Source organism: Podarcis pityusensis, assembly GCF_964106645.2.
Source record: "Podarcis pityusensis genome assembly, chromosome: 1".
NCBI lineage: Eukaryota > Metazoa > Chordata > Lepidosauria > Squamata > Lacertidae > Podarcis > Podarcis pityusensis.
The window spans coordinates 1,653,352-1,670,976 of NC_138028.1; the positions used below are offsets into that span (position 1 = coordinate 1,653,352).

General features: G+C 45.9%; 1 protein-coding gene across 7 annotated transcripts in view; it reads right to left on the reverse strand.

Annotated features, from left to right (window-relative positions):
* Nucleotides 1–951: 951 nt before the first annotated feature.
* The window catches only part of MIS18BP1 (MIS18 binding protein 1), a 19,362-nt gene continuing 2,688 nt past the window's right edge, over nucleotides 952–17,625 (reverse strand). Inside the window, exons 3-17 of one of the 7 annotated variants that reach the window (XM_081011672.1) lie at nucleotides 17,076–17,201; nucleotides 15,752–16,206; nucleotides 13,982–14,064; nucleotides 13,179–13,309; nucleotides 12,359–12,449; nucleotides 11,664–11,821; nucleotides 10,835–11,001; nucleotides 8,776–8,872; nucleotides 7,124–7,892; nucleotides 6,594–6,757; nucleotides 5,914–6,062; nucleotides 5,090–5,235; nucleotides 3,568–3,649; nucleotides 2,710–2,779; nucleotides 952–1,896 (exon numbers count right to left, since the gene is read on the reverse strand). In XM_081011672.1, the coding sequence (XP_080867798.1) occupies nucleotides 1,805–1,896; nucleotides 2,710–2,779; nucleotides 3,568–3,649; nucleotides 5,090–5,235; nucleotides 5,914–6,062; nucleotides 6,594–6,757; nucleotides 7,124–7,892; nucleotides 8,776–8,872; nucleotides 10,835–11,001; nucleotides 11,664–11,821; nucleotides 12,359–12,449; nucleotides 13,179–13,309; nucleotides 13,982–14,064; nucleotides 15,752–16,206; nucleotides 17,076–17,201 (2,780 nt within the window). In that variant the 3' untranslated portion in view covers nucleotides 952–1,804. Of the gene's footprint in view, nucleotides 1,897–2,709; nucleotides 2,780–3,567; nucleotides 3,650–5,089; nucleotides 5,236–5,913; nucleotides 6,063–6,593; nucleotides 6,758–7,123; nucleotides 7,893–8,775; nucleotides 8,873–10,834; nucleotides 11,002–11,663; nucleotides 11,822–12,358; nucleotides 12,450–13,178; nucleotides 13,310–13,981; nucleotides 14,065–15,751; nucleotides 16,210–17,054; nucleotides 17,202–17,625 lie in introns of those variants that run through there. The other 6 variants (XM_081011671.1, XM_081011670.1, XM_081011669.1 and 3 more) reach the window with 6 other exon arrangements.

Below are 17,625 nucleotides of genomic sequence, written 5' to 3' on the forward strand. Positions count from 1 at the left end.
CATCCTGAAGCAAAGTTCTTAACCTGAAGCACTATTTATGGGTTAGCAGAGTCTGTAACCTGAAGCGTATGTAACCCGAGGTACCACTGTAGTAGAATAAGAAAAGGAATTGTGAACAAGGCGATTAGGAGCATGCAAGTTGTTGCCTCAAAGAAAAAGGTACAAAAGTTGGGATTATGCATGCATAAATAGTCAAATTTTACACAGGTTGTAAAAACTTTTCTATGTAGTTCAGCCTTCTGATTTCTGTAACTCAGGTGATGATTTACTGCCATCTTGTGGCATCCTATATTTTGGTGCTTTTGAAAAATTTGCCTGGGCCTTGCTTGTGGCAAGCTTAGGAGAAATCTGTCTAAGCGTAGAGGTGGAATCACTGAAAGCTGACTATTGACACCAAGAGTCAAAGTTTGCTTCCCATCTCTATACTACTACTAATAATTTATTATTTATACCCCACCCATCTGGCTGGGTTTCCCCAACCACTCTGGGCGGCTTCCAACTGAATATTAAAAAGCCTGCAGATAGAAAAAATCTGGTCCAAAAATAAAGGTAAAGGACCCCTGGGCAGTTAAGTCCAGTCAAAGGCGACTACGGGGTTGTGGCGCTCATCTCGCTTTCAGGCCGAGGGAGCCGGCGTTTGTCCACAGACAGCTTTCCTGGTCATGTGGCCAGCATAACTAAGCCGCTTCTGGTGCAACGGAACACCGTGACGGAAACTAGAGCGCACGAAAACGCTGTTTACCTTCCTGCTGCAGCGGTCCCTATTTATCTACTTGCACTGTCGTGCTTTCAAACTGCTAGGTTGGCAGGAGCTGGGAAAGTGGCGGGAGCTCACTCCGTTGCGGGGATTCAAACCGCCGACCTTCCGCAAGCCCAAGAGGCTCAGTGGTTTAGAGCACAGTGCCACCTGTGGAAATACACCAAATAAATAAACTGACCCATGAGATGGTAAAAGCTTGCAGCTCCATTTGTAATTTTAAAAATAATTCAATTGAGTAAACAGTACTTTTAATATACCAGACATGATTCTACATTAAACCAAGTTACACACAGCAACTTTGCATATGTAGAATGCCATTTCCCACCCTCAATTTTTTTCCAATTCTTTCATAAATCTCCACTCCCCACAATGACTTCACATCTCTCAATTGGGCTAAACTTGGAGAGTTAGGATGCGGCTCATGATTTTTATGAAAGGCACACACTTCCCATCACCATTGGGTCTCCACCCACCCACCCTTAGAGAAGACAATGCCTTTTTACTTCCCAGAAAAGGCTGCTTGCGTATTTCATTCTTAAACTTTAAGCTGCCAATTAAGATCTGCAACAGACACGCTGCATACACACAGACAGTACAAAGGGTACACTCAACATTTCCAAAACACTTAAAAGCCACAGAGGAAACAGGTTTAGTACAAATATATATAAGCGCTATTCTTTGCTCTGTGAAGGAAATGTAAGCATCCTTTTGATATTAAATGCCACGTTTGGAAGTTTATTGTACAGTAACTTTTAAAAACATTATTTTGCTTCTTAAAGCCAAATAGTTCCCTGCAGCTGATGCCTCTCTGCATGAGACCCCCCCACCAGGAAAACGGAGCAACCACAAACAGCAGCAGTAGACATCTTTGTATTCTGAACACCTGAGCAGCACCTTAACACAGCTCCAGAAAGATGGAATGCAATACTCTAAAGCCTTTTGGTAAGTCATAGAAATAAAGGCTTGAGAAACACTTTTGGCTTTGTGAAGATGACTTAAGACCTGTTAGCAAACTGCCCTTTGCAGATGCAGGCAGGCGGCTGCCTACGTGGAAAAATACAAGTCCTCTTCTTCATCGGATAGCATCTCTTCATCCTCTTGGAAGAGCTGCCCCGCCCCAGCTGGAGCCAAGGTGTCTAGAGCAGGAGGAGAAAACCTGAGTTACCAGAAGGATCCCATTAGAGCAGGAGTGGCTAATCTATAGTATCCCTCCCCAGCTGCCCCTGATGACAGATCGTAGTCTAAAACATCCGGAGGATCCAAGGTTAGCCACGCCTGTGTTAGAGGCAGGATGGGCTCCACCGAGATTCTGTTTCAAGGTGGAACCTTTCTGCCAGCTCATGAAGAGACTGACTGATATTGGACGGAGAAGAAGTTCCAGGCAGTGAAAGGAGAGACTACTCCAAATCAACTGACATGGAAGGTGCCTTTTCAAGGCTGTGAATCCACAAGAATAGGAGCCTCTAATTTTGCTGCAAGCAATATTCATATAAATGTATCCAAGGGCAAGTTACAGACTTCAGCATCTAAATGTGTTCTTTGTTTACAATTGGGAATTTACTTGGTCTAAGGCAATGCACTCAGAAATAGGACAGCAGCAGGAAATTGGTGCCTCGGTACAGTATTTAGGCACTAGCAGGTTCAGCGAGAGACTCATAGACCCTGCTTCCTGCCCCTTCTCTCCGCTTCCCTATTGGTACCTCTCAAATGGGAAAACCTTTCCACATGAAGCCAGTGCAACTCCCTTCCTACAGCTGATAATGAAAACGGGAGAAGGGCCTTGCGATCCACAGAACAGCATAATCCACTTCCCCCATCTGTCTGCCATGGGCTTCTCTGGTTGCTCCCTTAGGGCCAGCACACAGATAGCCAAGGGCCCCCCAAACGCCAGACTCCTCTTTCTAGAGACCTGCCCCAAACAGCCCAGAGCAAGCAACAGTTATGCTCACCTTTGACATGCTCATCAAAGGCAAAGACGGTCGTTCTTCGAGAGTTGGGAGTGGTGAACACGGTCCCAGCCTGTGGAAACAGAAGAAACATTACTTCCTGTAGACTGAGGCTTCACAGAGAGGCTCGGAAACACCAGAGTGCTCAGAGCAGGGGCCAGCAAACTTTGTCAGCAGGGGGCCAGTCCACTGTCCCTCAGACCTTGTGGGGGGCCAGACTGTATATATTTTTTGGGGGGGGGGAATGAACGAATTCCTGTGCCCCACAAATAACCCAGAGATGCATTTTAAATAAAAGGACACATTCTACTCATGTAAAAACACGCTGATTCCCAGACCGTCTGCAGGCCAGATTTAGAGGGCGATTGGGCCAAATCCGGTCCCCGGGCCTTAGTTTGCCTACCCATGCCTCAGAGCAAGCAAGGGGCCGAAATGAGGTTTGGATTAAGTGACCATAAAGCCCGCAATAGGACAGAGCAGGGCATTTTCAGAGAGCTGAGCAGCCTTTGACATGTTCACTCCTTTTCTGTGCTTGTTATTGGCAGAAAATTGGTGGAGCTTAAAGACAGGCAGTGGTGAGTTCTCCCCACACCAGGAGTTCACCGGATCTGTCAAGCAGAACCACAAGAGTGCCCAGTGAACAGGGCGAAGGAGCACTTCCATGGAGTTCCTTCTCTTTATCCCATTACTGTAATAAGGGAGTGTTGACATCATATCAGTATGACGGGCGGTATATAAACATAATCAATACATAAAATAAGACAGCAAGGGCGAGGGGCTTGCTCTGGTGAGTTTGGGAATATTGCCTTTTCCTTTCACTCTTAATGGAGCTTGGTGTGTTTTGCTCAAGTGGAATCGTACCTGTTTCTTCTTCACGTTGTGCCATGTGCGCTCCTTGCCTTTGATGTTCCTTTGCAGATGGAACACACGCTTTTCGTAGTTCCTAGAACACAAAACGATTTGTCCAGTGAGTTTCTAACCTGCCCTTCGCCACAAGATCTCAGGGCAGGATACAAAATAAACCCTAAAACAATAGCAACATAAATCAGTTTACAAAAGAAAGTAGTGGGGGGCAGAAATCCAAAATACAGTGCGAATCTTTAAAAAGCGGGTTGCTTCAACACTGCCCTGCAAAGGACCGAACAAGCAAATGGGTTTTTACCCAGCACCCAAAGGAGAAAAGCACCAATGCTTCCAGAAGGACAGCTTTCTCCAAGACAGGACTCCACCAACACAAAGAACGCCCTTTCCCACATCACCGCCTAACAGACACCTCCCAGTGGTGGAACAGCGAGAAGCCCCATCATCACCACCTCAAGACATGGGCAGCCTGATGAAGGGAGTTGCTCCTTCAGTTATTTGGGTCCCAAGTCTTATAAGCCTTTATAGGTCAACACCAGCACCCTGAATTAAGCTCCAAAGCATATAGGCAGGCAATGTAAAAAGCTTTTTAGAATCTGTCTCACTGAGTTTTAATAACCACCCTAGAGTGTTTAGGCAGCTAGAATCTGCCCTAGTCTGGAGGGGTGATTAAGATCTGCCAGCTCCAGAAGGGAAAGCAAGCCTAAGAAGCAGCTGCAGGACAGCAAGTGTCATTTTTGCTACTTAAGAGGAAGCCTGGCTAGAAAGAGAAGGCAGGGCCATGGGGGCAGCAGTGCTCTCTTGCTGCCTTAAGACACTCCCCATCCCAAACCTGGCTTTGGGTTTAAAACTATGCGAGGGTTAGGTTCTGGGGTTTCACACGCAAAGGCAAAATCACAGAATGGAAGACCCCAGTAACTGCCAAATGCCTTACCGGGCTCTGGGAAATTTGTGTAAGGTGTCTGGGAGATCTCACAAGAGCCTCTCTCATCTTTCCTTGCATGGAAGAGGACCTAAAAGCTCTTTCTGCAGCAGGAAAACCCAGTGCAGAAAGATTTCAGAGCCCCCTGCCTTGCTTGATGGGCTGTGGGAAGGTTGTGTGAGACCTCAGGGAGCCCTTCCTATTGTTCCCCCTCCCCAAAGCTGCAATTGCGTAAGTAAACCGTGTGTAAGTTGTGGGTTTACTATGCTCCCGTCTAGCAGCCACTTCTTAAAACCCCTGGCTCACCATCCCATAAGCCCCTCACTCACTGCCAACAGCACTTTCCAGCACAGTGGAAATCTCTTGTTGCTTGCCTTTCCCCTACCCCCTGACACACGCCCAGTTCAATTCCAATTTATATGTCCATCTGGTCAAACTCTGCTATACGAGCGGCACATGCATGCTTGGATGTTAGACCCCTGGCTAGGAATCTTGAGGAAACTGGAATCTTGGAGTTGGGTGGGGGTGCTCTTCCAAGCTGGCCGTAGCAGGGAATTGCTTCACGCCCTTATCTTATGAGAAGCCACCTGTGGTACACACCTGTCCAGGGATTCCAGCATGCCAGGGCTGATGTGCTCACACTGAGGGGTCTTCACCAACGGAAAGATGGCCGAAGAGGGTGTGATGGGGTGGCTGTCTTTCAACTGGAAGACATCTTCCTCTGGGACGGTACGAAACTGTGGTAACTACAGATCACATCTTTGTTACGGCCCCCCATAAGACAAGGCCTGGCGGGCGCTGGAAGACTCTTCCTAACGCAACTCAGCTCCTCATTTGTCACCTACTGTGCTCTCTACCGACAACAAATGTTTGGGCGGTGGCTGACAGTTAAGCTCTGGGAGAGGATGCTGGCGTTACAACCCCACACAAGCCATGCCGACAGCAATAGTGGCACGGGCAGACTGATGACCAGAGAACTACGGAAAGAGAGTCCAGACTGATGCTAAAACCCCAAGGGGACAAAGCAGGTACCCCGTGGAGTGAGGGGAAAGGAGACGAAGGGCTCAAAAGGCCTGAGGAAAAGAGGAACACGTAAGTGTGCTTCATAAGTCCCTTGGGAGAATCTATAGCCTTTGCAGGACTCCACAAAACTTGGATTGATTTCAGAAGCCAACCAAAATTTGTAGTCCTAATCAAACCTTGCCTGGAGAGACAAGGTCTATCCCGACATCACACTGAGCTCTGGAGCATCTCTGAAGCCCAGCAGGAGCCCAGGGATGGACCCTTTCCCAGCTCCTGAGCATGGAAAGAGAGCAAGGAGCCTTCAACATGATGAGGGGGTGGGCAGTAAATTTATGGACCTGCATAACAGATTGCACCCAGGAGCACTTTTTATTGCTTGGGATAAAAGGTGCAACCGTTACCTTTGTGTTCCTGTTCTGAAAAGGGGTTGTAGCGAAGATGTCGTCGTGGTTGTCCTTCGGCATCTGTTCCAGGAAGTCCCGCATCTGCTGCTTTCTTTTTAGTGTTCCCACTTTTGCAACAACGGCCAATGGCTGCTTCGTCCCCTCCTCTGCCAACAAGGACGACACACAGAGCTGTCAGCTGGGCAGGGGGAAGGACCCACCTCAGAACATTCCCACCACCCCTCTGAACCTCAGGTTTCCACTGTGGAGTTATATCTCCACCCTCTATTTGAACTGCAGCCTAAAAACATAGCTATGAGTTATGTATTGAGCTGGAGTTCTGCCCCTTGGCCCAGAATGTGGGTTTTACATACCACTTTAAAGGCAGAATTCACAGACAGATAGAACTCTCTCTCTCTCTCCAGGTATAAACAGGCAAACACTCTGACCTACTGTCGCCACCCTGGCTCTTTTCTTCTCCTTACGCCTGCCCCTTCCTGATGTGTTCGGAGCGCACCTCCGACTCAAAAATTAGTCCTTTCTCCTATTAAGCCGCTTCCGGTGCCCCTCCTACATCCCCACAAGAACAAGCAAGCGGGAGAGGGGAGCAGACAATTGCTGGCTCTTGCAGGGGGCTTCTGCTGGCCTCTGCATCTGCTCCCGGAGCCCGGAAGACAGGCACAAGGCCCGTCCTGTACCTCTTTCTTCCTTTCTCCGCTTGGTGGTCCTCTTTGGGGCCTGCTTGTGGCTTTCCTGCTCTTCCATGTACCTTTGCTGGCATTCTTCAACAGATCGTGTCCCCACAGCCGTTGACACAAGCAGCCAGAAGTCGCTCTTGTGTTTGGGCAAAGAAGCCAAAGCCCTGCAAAACACAGAAGAGCCAGTGAAGCTCAAGCCCACCATTGCTCTTTGACTCCTGTTTCAATTCCTAAAGGAGGCCTTGCAAGCCGACATCAGACGCATCAGACAGGAAAGGAGAAAAGGTAGGAATTTCCAGGGAGAGGTGAGGATGGATGGGCAGGAGTGAAGTGAGCACAGCACACGATGAGCACCGAGAGGATGAGTGCAGGAAGGTTTGGAAATGACTTTGTTAGTTACGGAAATTAGGGATCTGCAGGCTTCACTAATCTTGCACTGGAGGAGCAGCCGAAACCGGAACTGGGAAGAGCTTTCATCTCATAGCTCTGGGGGTGGGGGAGCTTAATTCTTACCAAACACCACCACTTACCTGTGTAGTTTCTGCAGTTCCTTTTCAGTCCAATCTTCATTAACATCTGAGAAAGAATCCCCACCCTTCCCTAACAGCTTCTTCCCAGGTGTCTTTCTGGGGAAAGCCAAGGACTTGGCAGTATTAGAAAATTCACTGTTGGCTCTTTGGGCCTTTAAGTTTTTCCTTTTCACTTGAAACTCTTTAACACTCGTTTCACTTTCGGACTCGGATTCAGGGCTGTACTTCCTGAACTTTGCAATCCTTCTGAGTGACCCCTGAGTACTGCTAGCCAAGTCTGGAGAAATTGGCTCTTCCAACTTGTTTTGCTTCCCAGAGGTTTGAGCAGCCCTCAACTTTCTGCTTTGAGAATGGGCTGGAGGAGACTCTGACCCTCTTGGCTCCAGCAGCTGCTTCCTCGTCTCACTTTGCTGTCTGTTGGATGGCCCTCTTTTGAGAGTGGGCTGGACCTTCCTCCGGATACACTGCATTTCTTCGCTAGATTCATCTTCGCTTGGCATGGAGCTTTCGGCTAAACATCTTTGGTAGCAATTTGCTTTCGCTCCCTGCGCTGGCACATTTTGTTTCCTCCTGGGCTGGCTGCTTTTTCTGGAGGCCTTTTCATGCAGCTTTTTATAGTTCAGTGGCGTCAGGGTAACAACAGCCTTCTTCTTGCGAGCATCAGCGATCGTGGCTTCATAGTCGCTTTCTTCAGAGTCAGAAATAAAGCGCCAGGCATTTTGCTTCTTGGCAGGCTCAGTTTGTCTGGTGGTTTCAGGTCTTGTTCTTCCTAGGGAAAGCAAAACAAAACAAAGATTCTCAATAGACTCATAGAATCTCTGATTTGGAAATGGTCCTCAAATCTTAATCCAAACTCTTGCACAGTGAAGCTAAATGAGACACCCATCATGCAACAGAATTTCTCTCCACGAGCAAGACAGAAGTGCAATGGAGGCAACACTGATAAAGCTGAAACAGTAACAGGATGGATGGAAATCATTTTGTAAATAAAACTGGCAGTCCAACTGTCTTCCCATCAGCGAAGAGCAGATCAAGAGCAGAATGCCTTGGCACATGCCCTGCGTTGGGAGATAAACAAAATGCTTTCAGGTCCAGCCCACCCATATCAACACTGCAATTAAAGGCAGATTGCGGAGATGTCACACAGGAGAGCACAAGAGCTCAGCCTCCTACAAACAGCTTGAGGCAATCCAGATTTTACAAGGAAGACAAACACAAACACGCACACATTTCCCACCCCAAGCACTAGCCAATCTGACCTGAGCAAAAAACCTTCCTAAATTTGGCCCTGAGCATGAGCAGAATTCATCCTCCAGCGACATTTTGCCAGGCTTGAAGCAACTCACTGTTGACCTTCTGTGCCTCAAGGTCTTAGTAGACCCCAAGCATAGCATGAGTCAATGCTGTGATGTAGCAGCAAAAAAGGCTATTCTAAGCTTCATCTTCAGACGTCTAATGTCCTGATCAAGGGAAGTCATAGCTCTATTTTGCCTTGCTCAGGCCACACCTGCGGTTCTGTGTCCAGTTGTGGGAGCCACAATTTAAGAAGGATGTTGACAAAGCTGGAGGTTTGTAAGCAGAGGTTCGATACTCTCAGGGTCCCTTCCAACTCTACAGTTCTATGATTCAAGGACAAGGTGCACTCTTTTTACCTTTTGCTTGGCTTGGAGGTACTTCTTCACAATCCTCTTTGTTTTCCACGTGGGATGTGATGTTGTGCCTGCCCTGACGACGTGCACTGCTCACTGTCTTGAGAAACAAGGCAATGAACGTAAGCAAAGGGCGACACGAATCTTCAGACAAAGACTACACATGCAACAGATGCTTTATCTGGGTTAGGTTAGGAAGGCATTAAGGCTGCCTTCCATGAACAGCTAGTTACACAATTACAAACGTTTTAATCAGGGGAAGACACATGTGCAAGACTGAACAAGACCTTACATATACAGCCAGAATCCCACTACGAATATATATTCCTTGCGGGTGCCCATAGAGCTGTAGGATCTCAAACTGACCTTGGGAGCCAGTCAAAGTTTGTGGTCATTACCAAACTTATTTTGAAGCAAGAGGATCTTATCCCCTTTTTAATATAGTTCTTCATGTTACAAAAGAGAAATACATACATAAGAATATCAGAAGGTGTTACTACCACCCTGAGATCTACGGCTATAGGGTGGAATACAAATAATAATAATAATAATAATAATAATAATAAATAAACTACAAAAAACTATCTCCTTTACAGAGACAAACATAACCCAAGCCCCACATTGCAAGGTACAATACAAAATGTGACAATACAATTTATATAAACATAATAAGCTGTCAAAAGCAGCATCTCATCCATTACCCTGAGCTTCAGAGATCTCTGAAACCCTGTCTGAGGTCAGGGATGAATCCTGACAAGCCTTTGGGAGAATGCAAGATCAGGCAGATCTGCTCTCCCAGTGGATTTGTGTCCTGCACTAAAGGGCCCTTGCACCACCACCAAACCCAGACACTGTCAACTTCCCAGCATTTTATTTGTGAAAGTCTTTCTGGATCATAAACTATCAGGTTAAAATACTAAAAAGCATTAGAAGTAGTGGTAAAGTTGAGCATAGAGAGGTAATTTTAATCTGTCTTAATATCTGAACTTTTGTATGTTTTAAAGCAGGGTTGTAATTTTTTCTTGATTTTGCTGTTTTATCTTTTGTAAACCACTCTGAGACTTTTTAAAACCAAGCAGTGTATGCAATGACTGCGGCACAGATGTTACTAGCTCAGAGATGGGAAGAAGACTAAGTCCCTACCAGAGAAGAATGGCAAACTAAGCTGCTGGACTCTGCCGAGATGGCAAAACTGACCGGAAGGCTCAGGAACCAAGAAGAAAAAAACTTCAAGAAAGATTGGGGGAAATTATAATTTATTTAGGAGACCACTGTAAGCAGACGAAAACACAAGTAGGATTCTAATAACCCTTGTAATGTAACAAATATTATGGACAATATGGAGAGATATAAAATATGGATGAAATAATATGCAGTTGAAAATTAGGCCCCATTAGATAAAGTGTGGTACCTCAGGTTAAGAACAGTTTCAGGTTAAGAACAGACCTCCGGAACAAATTAAGTTCTTAACCCGAGGTACCACTGTATTTTGTGTTCTCGTGTATTTTCACGCTGTGACCCACCCTGCACTATTCAGACAAAGGGTGGTAAAAGGTAAAGGGACCCCTGACCATTAGGTCCAGTCGTGACCGACTCTGGGGTTGCAGCGCTCATCTCGCTTTATTGGCCGAGGGAGCCGGCGTACAGCTTCCAGGTCATGTGGCCAGCATGACTAAGCCGCTTCTGGCGAACCAGAGCAGCGCATGGAAACGCCATTTACCTTCCTTCCGGAGCGGTACCTATTTATCTACTTGCACTTTGACATGCTTTCGAACTGCTAGGTTGGCAGGAGCAGGGACCGAGCAACGGGAGCTCACCCCGTCGCGGGGATTTGAACCGCCAACCTTCTAATCAGCAAGTCCTAGGCTCTGTGGTTTAACCCACAGTGCCAGCCACGTCCCTGCACAAAGGGTGGTACACAAATGTAATTAATAATAATCCAAAGCTTATCGCTCTCCATCTGCCGAGAGTCCAGAAGCCACAGAATTACCCTACTGCATGAAAACTGTTAGTCTCCAGTCATTCCAGAACAGGGTTAACTGTGAGGAGAGTGGAATCTTACAGGAGTCAAATAGTTGGTGCCTGTTTTGGTCACAGTGACATTCAGCGCCTGATCAACAAGCATCCGTTCCCCACACCAGAACTGCATAGGTGGCTTAACCTGTCGGCCGCTGCGGGTGCAACTTCTGTCAGTTCTGCCGTTCTGCAGAGATGTTTGTGGCTGCACACCTGTCAAGACACAAAAAGGCTCCCTTCAACAACAGCTTTCTTCCCTTGAGTCGGTGGAGCTGCAGAACTGGATCCAGCTCCAAATCGACCCCCGTTTGCTTAAGGCAGCTTCTGTGTCAAGCAGCTGACTCAGTCAGCACCCGTGGGGAAAGCAAAGAAGCTACCCTGGGCTTATTTAGAAAGGGCAATATAAAAAGAGGGTTTTCTGCGCTTTTAGCAACCACCATCTGAACAATCTGTGCGTTCTGCTTGGCTTAAGAAGCGCTCTCCCGGGCATTTCTCTCTCCTTCAAAGACCCATGGAATGTACACGCCTGACCAGGGGCAACCTCCTTCAAATAACAACTCCATAGCCAGTTATGTCAATAGGCAAAGATGCCCTATGGAACAGTCAAATGGTTGCATGTCTCCTATCCCTTAGTGGGCCCTGGGACAACAATCCAGCAAGAAAGAAGGCAGAGACTGAAGGAAGGCCATCCCTGATCCAAGCCACAGGCGGAGGCCTCCGTTTTTAGATAACCAAGTATTGGGGGTGGGGGGGAATGGGACCCGGCTATGATAATACATGCTGGAAAACAAGTGAATACTATTATTGATCCATCAATCAATAAAACTATTGGGCTTTTAATGTCATCTGAGGCCTAACAAAAGAATAACACCTACCGAGCTTGTTATTACTTTGCAGTGTTGCCACATAAGTGGTGTTTTTCGTTCTAGATTTTCTCCCAACTTTTCTGGGCATGTCTTCTAAGCCCTCCATCTCCACAGGGTCCTCCCTTTCATTGCTATCCATGCTTGCAGCGAAGGCTCTCTGTTCTTTCCTAGCATTGAGAGGTTTTGTTGAAAAGAAGGATTAATTCACTGAATCTCTTAAGAAGGACCTTTCGTGGCTACAAAACCTCTATGAAACATTAAAAAAACCACTGGCGTCGTCAATTAACCTGCAGCAGCTACTTTCTGAAGCCGTTTGCCTCAGGCCTTAAAGCAGCAGACTTGGCTGCCCACAAAACACCCAGAGCTTGTTGTTCCCCTTTTGCACAGAGCAAAGACACAACCCCCACCCTACCCCAAACCCATGGAAGAGTCCTAGGCAACTGGCAGCAGTCCTGGCAGCAGAATCACTCTGTAAAGAAACTGGATCAAGAAAAGGGATTGAATAGGTTGTCGGAAGCCACATGCAAAATACGTATTGGCATAGCAGCTGCTGTGCCAATGACATCCCCAGGCAGGGCCCTTTCTTGAAACCCAGGAGAGGTACGGCCGGCCAGCAGACACAACACTGAGCTAGAGAAACCAGGGGTCTGGCTTGGAACAAAGCAGCTTTCTATGGCACAAATATTATTTTCAGTGGCATTTACCTCCTCAGAAAACGAAGAAGATCCTCAACATACATTTTCCAGTTTTGTGGAATTCCAGATTCAAACCTCTTTATGAATTTAGCTGGCATTCCTGTTTGAGGCAAGGTATTACAATGTATTAGAGTAAAAAGAAAACCTTATGTGTCAGTTGTCAGAAACATTTGGCAGACCCAAACACAAATGGCATTCCATTTTCTAAAGTGCCTCAAGAAAATCCTTAAAATTTAAAGCATCCAGTTCTGTAGATGCACATGTGCAGGAAACACGTAAAGGTCAGCAAAGGACACAAGTTAAATGCGATGAGCATGAAGGTCTGGGCAGATTCTTATAAACTAGAATTTATAAGAATTCTTAATTTTCCACACACCCAGTTTTGAGAGTGGAGTAAGTTTAAGCTGTTGTGAAACTCAGATTAGTATTTTGTGGTACAGCACCATTAGAGGTGTGTACCTTTCAATGTAATTGGCTTATGCACACCACATGAGACCCCCTGTGGCCCAGGACAAGAGGGGAATTGGCATTCTGCTGGCTTCCCACCAGTGTAACAGCCCAGCTCCTACCACCCTCAAGGGAGGAAGGTAAAGTCACATTGTGTGTCACCCAAGACCTGAAAGCCTGGCAGACTGCAGCAATTTGGCAGATTTGGCATCGAAATAGGCCAGCTGAACCTGTGGCAGCAGAGATTGGAGGTCCAGTCCACATGCTGAAGAAAGCTCAGCATCCCTGGAGAGAACAGAGGGTGAAGTCCCCCCCCCCCCCCACTGAGGAAGCCTATATGAATCCCAGCCTGCCCTCTTCTTTCTCAGTCAAATTATCATACCTTCTTTCTTCATGGTGCTTGCATCAACGCACCCTTCTAACTTGTAAACGTTTCCAGATGAAGTTCTAACTTTGTTGGGTGCCATTCGTTCCACAATGGCATTGCTATGCCAGTAAACGCCGTTCATATCCCTGAAACCAAAGGGAGAGGACATAACAAACAAGTGCTCCGTGGTTAGCTAACGGAGAACCTAAGGGAAAAATGAAAAGCACCCCAAGTCACAAAAGTGAATCAAGGCCTTCATTAGCTACTGGGCTTTTTATCTAATTGGCATGCAAGACTGTAGGCAGAATTCAGGGTAGATAGACTGGGAAGCCAGAGTTGGTAAATTCTAGTGAACAGATGTACAGGCGAGAGATACGTATATAACCATATTCTCTTAGAAGGGAATTCAGTTTGTATCCAAAGCCAGTCTGCAATGCTGCAATAATTCTGTCTGGATTATTTTTCCTTTGCTTCAAGGTTGCTGAGCTCATATGGTTTATTCCGTTTTTGAGGACAGGGGCCAAGTCATCTCTCTCCAAAAGGGCCCCCCAGCTGTCAAACCATCCAGAACTAGAAAGAGGTACTCCCAGCCCCCGGGCCTTCAGAGCCAATGCTGCATCTAGCAGGACCCCCCTTCCCACCTGCAGCCAGGACTCAGCTGCTGGCTCTGACATTACAGACAAAAGCAGCAGCCACTCACACCCTCCACCTTCTTCCTATTACTAGTCCCTGGGGCCACCCAATGCAATCGAGAAGCAGATTCTAGCGCTACACAAACAAAATACATCTGAACATAGCTGAGAACTGAAGTTGCTTGCCTCCGTTTTCCTTCCAGGCACACAGCGGTATTGTTATTGATCACCTTGATTCTCCATCCACTGAGGCAGACCATCTGCTGTTCCTTTACAAAGTTAGGGAAACCGTTAAGGGCCACAATTATTTCTACAGAGATCGATAAACCGAAAGCTGGAATTTAAGCACACCATTGGGAAAACAGTAGCGGCCTAGTCACATGCTCCCTTCATGCCCTGGTATTTAAATACGACATCGGCATTTCAGTGCCAATAAGGCTTGGCCTCAGATGCAAAGGACTGTATCCAGCGCCGAGGGCCTTCTGGCGGTTCCCTCATTGCGAGAAGTAAGGTTACAGGGAACCAGGCAGAGGGCCTTCTCGGTAGTGGCGCCTGCCCTGTGGAACGCCCTCCCAGCAGATGTCAAAGCAATAAACTATTTTACTTTTAAAAGACAACTGAAGGCAGCCCGCTTTAGGGAAGTTTTTAATGTCTGATGCTGTACTGTTTTTAATATTCAGTTGGAAGCCGCCCAGAGTGGCTGGGGAAATAAATTATTATTATTATTATTATTATTATTATTATTATTATCATCATCATCATCATCATCATCATCACCCCATGTTAGCTCAAAGACCTCCACTTGTGCAAGGGAACTTCTTCTGCCTTCCTTGTTCAGGGGTTGCCCCAGCCCTCCAGAACAAAAAGAGGGGCACAGGAAGAGGCGAGGGAGGGAAAGTTCCACTGCACAAGCAAAAGTTATTACCCTAATGGGATGACTTCATTGATTATAACCCTCTGGCTTTGTAGCGTCAAGCGCACGCAGTTTGGGCCAGTATGTCGCATTTAGAGGCCAGAGTGCACGAGCACCTGCATCATCCTACATCTCATGTGCATGCCAAAGTGTCTGGCTTCTGGTACTAGAATGAACTTGGGCAAAAGATTCCTGCATTGCAGGGGGTTGGACTAGATGACCCTCGGGTCCCTTCCAACTGTATGATTATCACCCGTGAGCTCCCTTGATAAAAGTAGCACTGAAATGAACAGGGAATCTATTACTGTACAGTAAGCCTGCAAAATACGCAGAGGTTACATCCCAGGGGCCACTGCTAAAGTCAAAATCGCATGTAGTCTAAACCCACTGGGTTTTTTGGAGGGTGAGACTGCCAGAGTGATTTTTCCTGGAAACCCACCCCCTTCCCATCCCTTTTAATGAGTTTTTTTTTATTGCCACACACAAAAAGCTGAATGTCCACAAGTTAAATACATGTAAGTTGTGGGCTTCCTGTATTACAGAAATTTATAAATCATCACTGAACAAGTCATTCACAGAAAAACAGATCTATTCAAAATAAATTTCCCAGAGATTCACCAACGCCCTTTTAGAATGTGGCTCTTTGGGGGATTTTTTTGAGTTGGGTTATTGTTTTTGGTTTGATTTTATATATTGTGGTCTTGATTGTGAACCGCCCTGAGACCTCCGGGTATAGGGCGATGTATTATTGAATAAATAAATAATAAGAATAATAAAATTATGCTACTTCTTGTTTATCAATTTCACAACATTTAAATGTGAAAGTGTCTACAGAGCTATAGTTTCGTTTTATAGAAAACATTATGCATTTCATGTACACTCAATTTGGCAGCTTTGCTGTCATCACTGATTAACCATGCACATAATTAAATTAAGCAGGGTGCTTACTGAGCCATTCAGACCTCCCCCTTCTCATTAAGAGCACCTGAAATGAAACCACCACCAAAAATGCTTTTGATTGTGAATAAGAGACAACCTCCTACCTCCTCGTTTGTGTCATCACTGCTTGAATTTGCCCCCACTTGTTTTAGCTTCCTTGGTATTTGGACTTTTGGAGTAGCAAAAATAATATCGCACAAACGTTGGGGAAGCGTCTGAGGCCCAGCCTTCAACTCCTGCTGCCCTCTTGGGGCAGGTTTCTGATTGGACTGATGTGATGTTCTTCCTTCTTCAGGAAGTCTTCCAGGTTCCATTTCTTCCAAGGTTTCCCCAGGCTTAACAAGATCAAAGCTCATGTCTATAACATTCACTCCCATGCTAAAAGTTTCATTGTCCAATTCAACCGGTTCCACAATAAATTCATCATCCTCACTGGCAGGAGTGTTTAGACAATCTTCATTAAGATTATTTAGTTTTTTGGGTGAACTGGATACAGTTAAAGGTTGCTTCACTGCTGGTGAAGGAGGGACATTTTGCTTGGTTTGGTAAGATGAAGCATCTACTACACAGAACACAAGAACAACTCTATTGTTATCTGATATTTCAGTGTTCATTAGCACATTCACACAGCCACAATTTTGTCTGCTATCGTTATGCTATTTGCTTTAATCAGTACAAGTCTCTCTCCAAATGGACCACACTGTAGGCATATACAGGCTTCTCTTGAACATCTAATCATAAAAGGGCTAAAACCTGCTGGTAGAGGACACACTTTACAAATTCCAGATTCAATCCCCAGCACCTCAAGGAATTTACTACTTAAACTTTTAAAAAATCCAACCTCTTGGCATTCACAGCTCCAGCAGCTTCCAACAATATATTTTTATACTTTTTATAAAAAGTACACAATAAAAATAGTAACATTATCTTCCCCACGTAAAACTAGAAAACACCCCTCTATTCCACCAGAATTAGGGGCTGTGGAGGTGTCAAGACAGGTGAATGGAACCAGTGATGGAATTAAAGCACGACGCCAACCACTTGGCATTTCGTTATTTGTGATGTCAGCTGGCTTAGATAACTGTCAACCCTTTTGCTCCACCAATGAGTCATGCAATCAGGTTAGGAAGCTTTGATTATTGCCATTTTAAATATCAGAGACCTTAAACAACTGCCAAATTATATTCGAGTGCTGACTACATGGTACCTTTTGAAGCTTGATGGGAGGATAACTAGAGCAATCTTTCATTGTAATGCTTCACAAACTGAATCTTAAAGGCATCAAAGAATGACTCTGGTCAGTAGTTTTCATGCAACTGCAAAGTGCTTCCTTCCTTCAGTGTACCCCAGATGTTTCTGTTGCAGACTGAAAGAGTAAGCATCCCCGGGACAAACATACAGCCTGACATGATTTCTGTGGAGAAGTACCTTTTTCCAATGGTTTCTGCTGCAGCTTCTGCTTTACACGTGAGAAAAATTTGTGAGGGGATTCCAAAACTAGAGGGCTCATTACTGCAGAACAAACATTTTTGTTCTTTGCAATATGGCTGGGCACTGAAATGGGAAAGACAAGAGAAGGATTTTAACAAAGGTATATCAGTAGCCTCTGGATTATGTGTTAGAAATAATGTGCATTCCACAAGGCTCTCTATTTAAATTTGCACAACAACATATAACCTCAAGCAGTGGGAAACTACTCTCACTGAGGAAACTCAGATACGTTTTGGAGGGATCCCAGAGCTACTTAGAACCTAGCTGAAAAACACTGGTTTACAACTTCTATTTATTTTGAGTTAGCTGACCAAGCTACTCCCCCCAGCACCCACAGAGAAAAGTCAGTTGTACTGTTGGCAAGCTGTCTTTGCTTGAATAGTTGCCCACAGCCTCCATAGGTGCCTTAAACGAAGTCAGACTTTCTGCCACTGAGCTACAGCCCTTCCCCAAGGGCAGACCTTTCTGCAGAGTTGGTGGTGGGAGA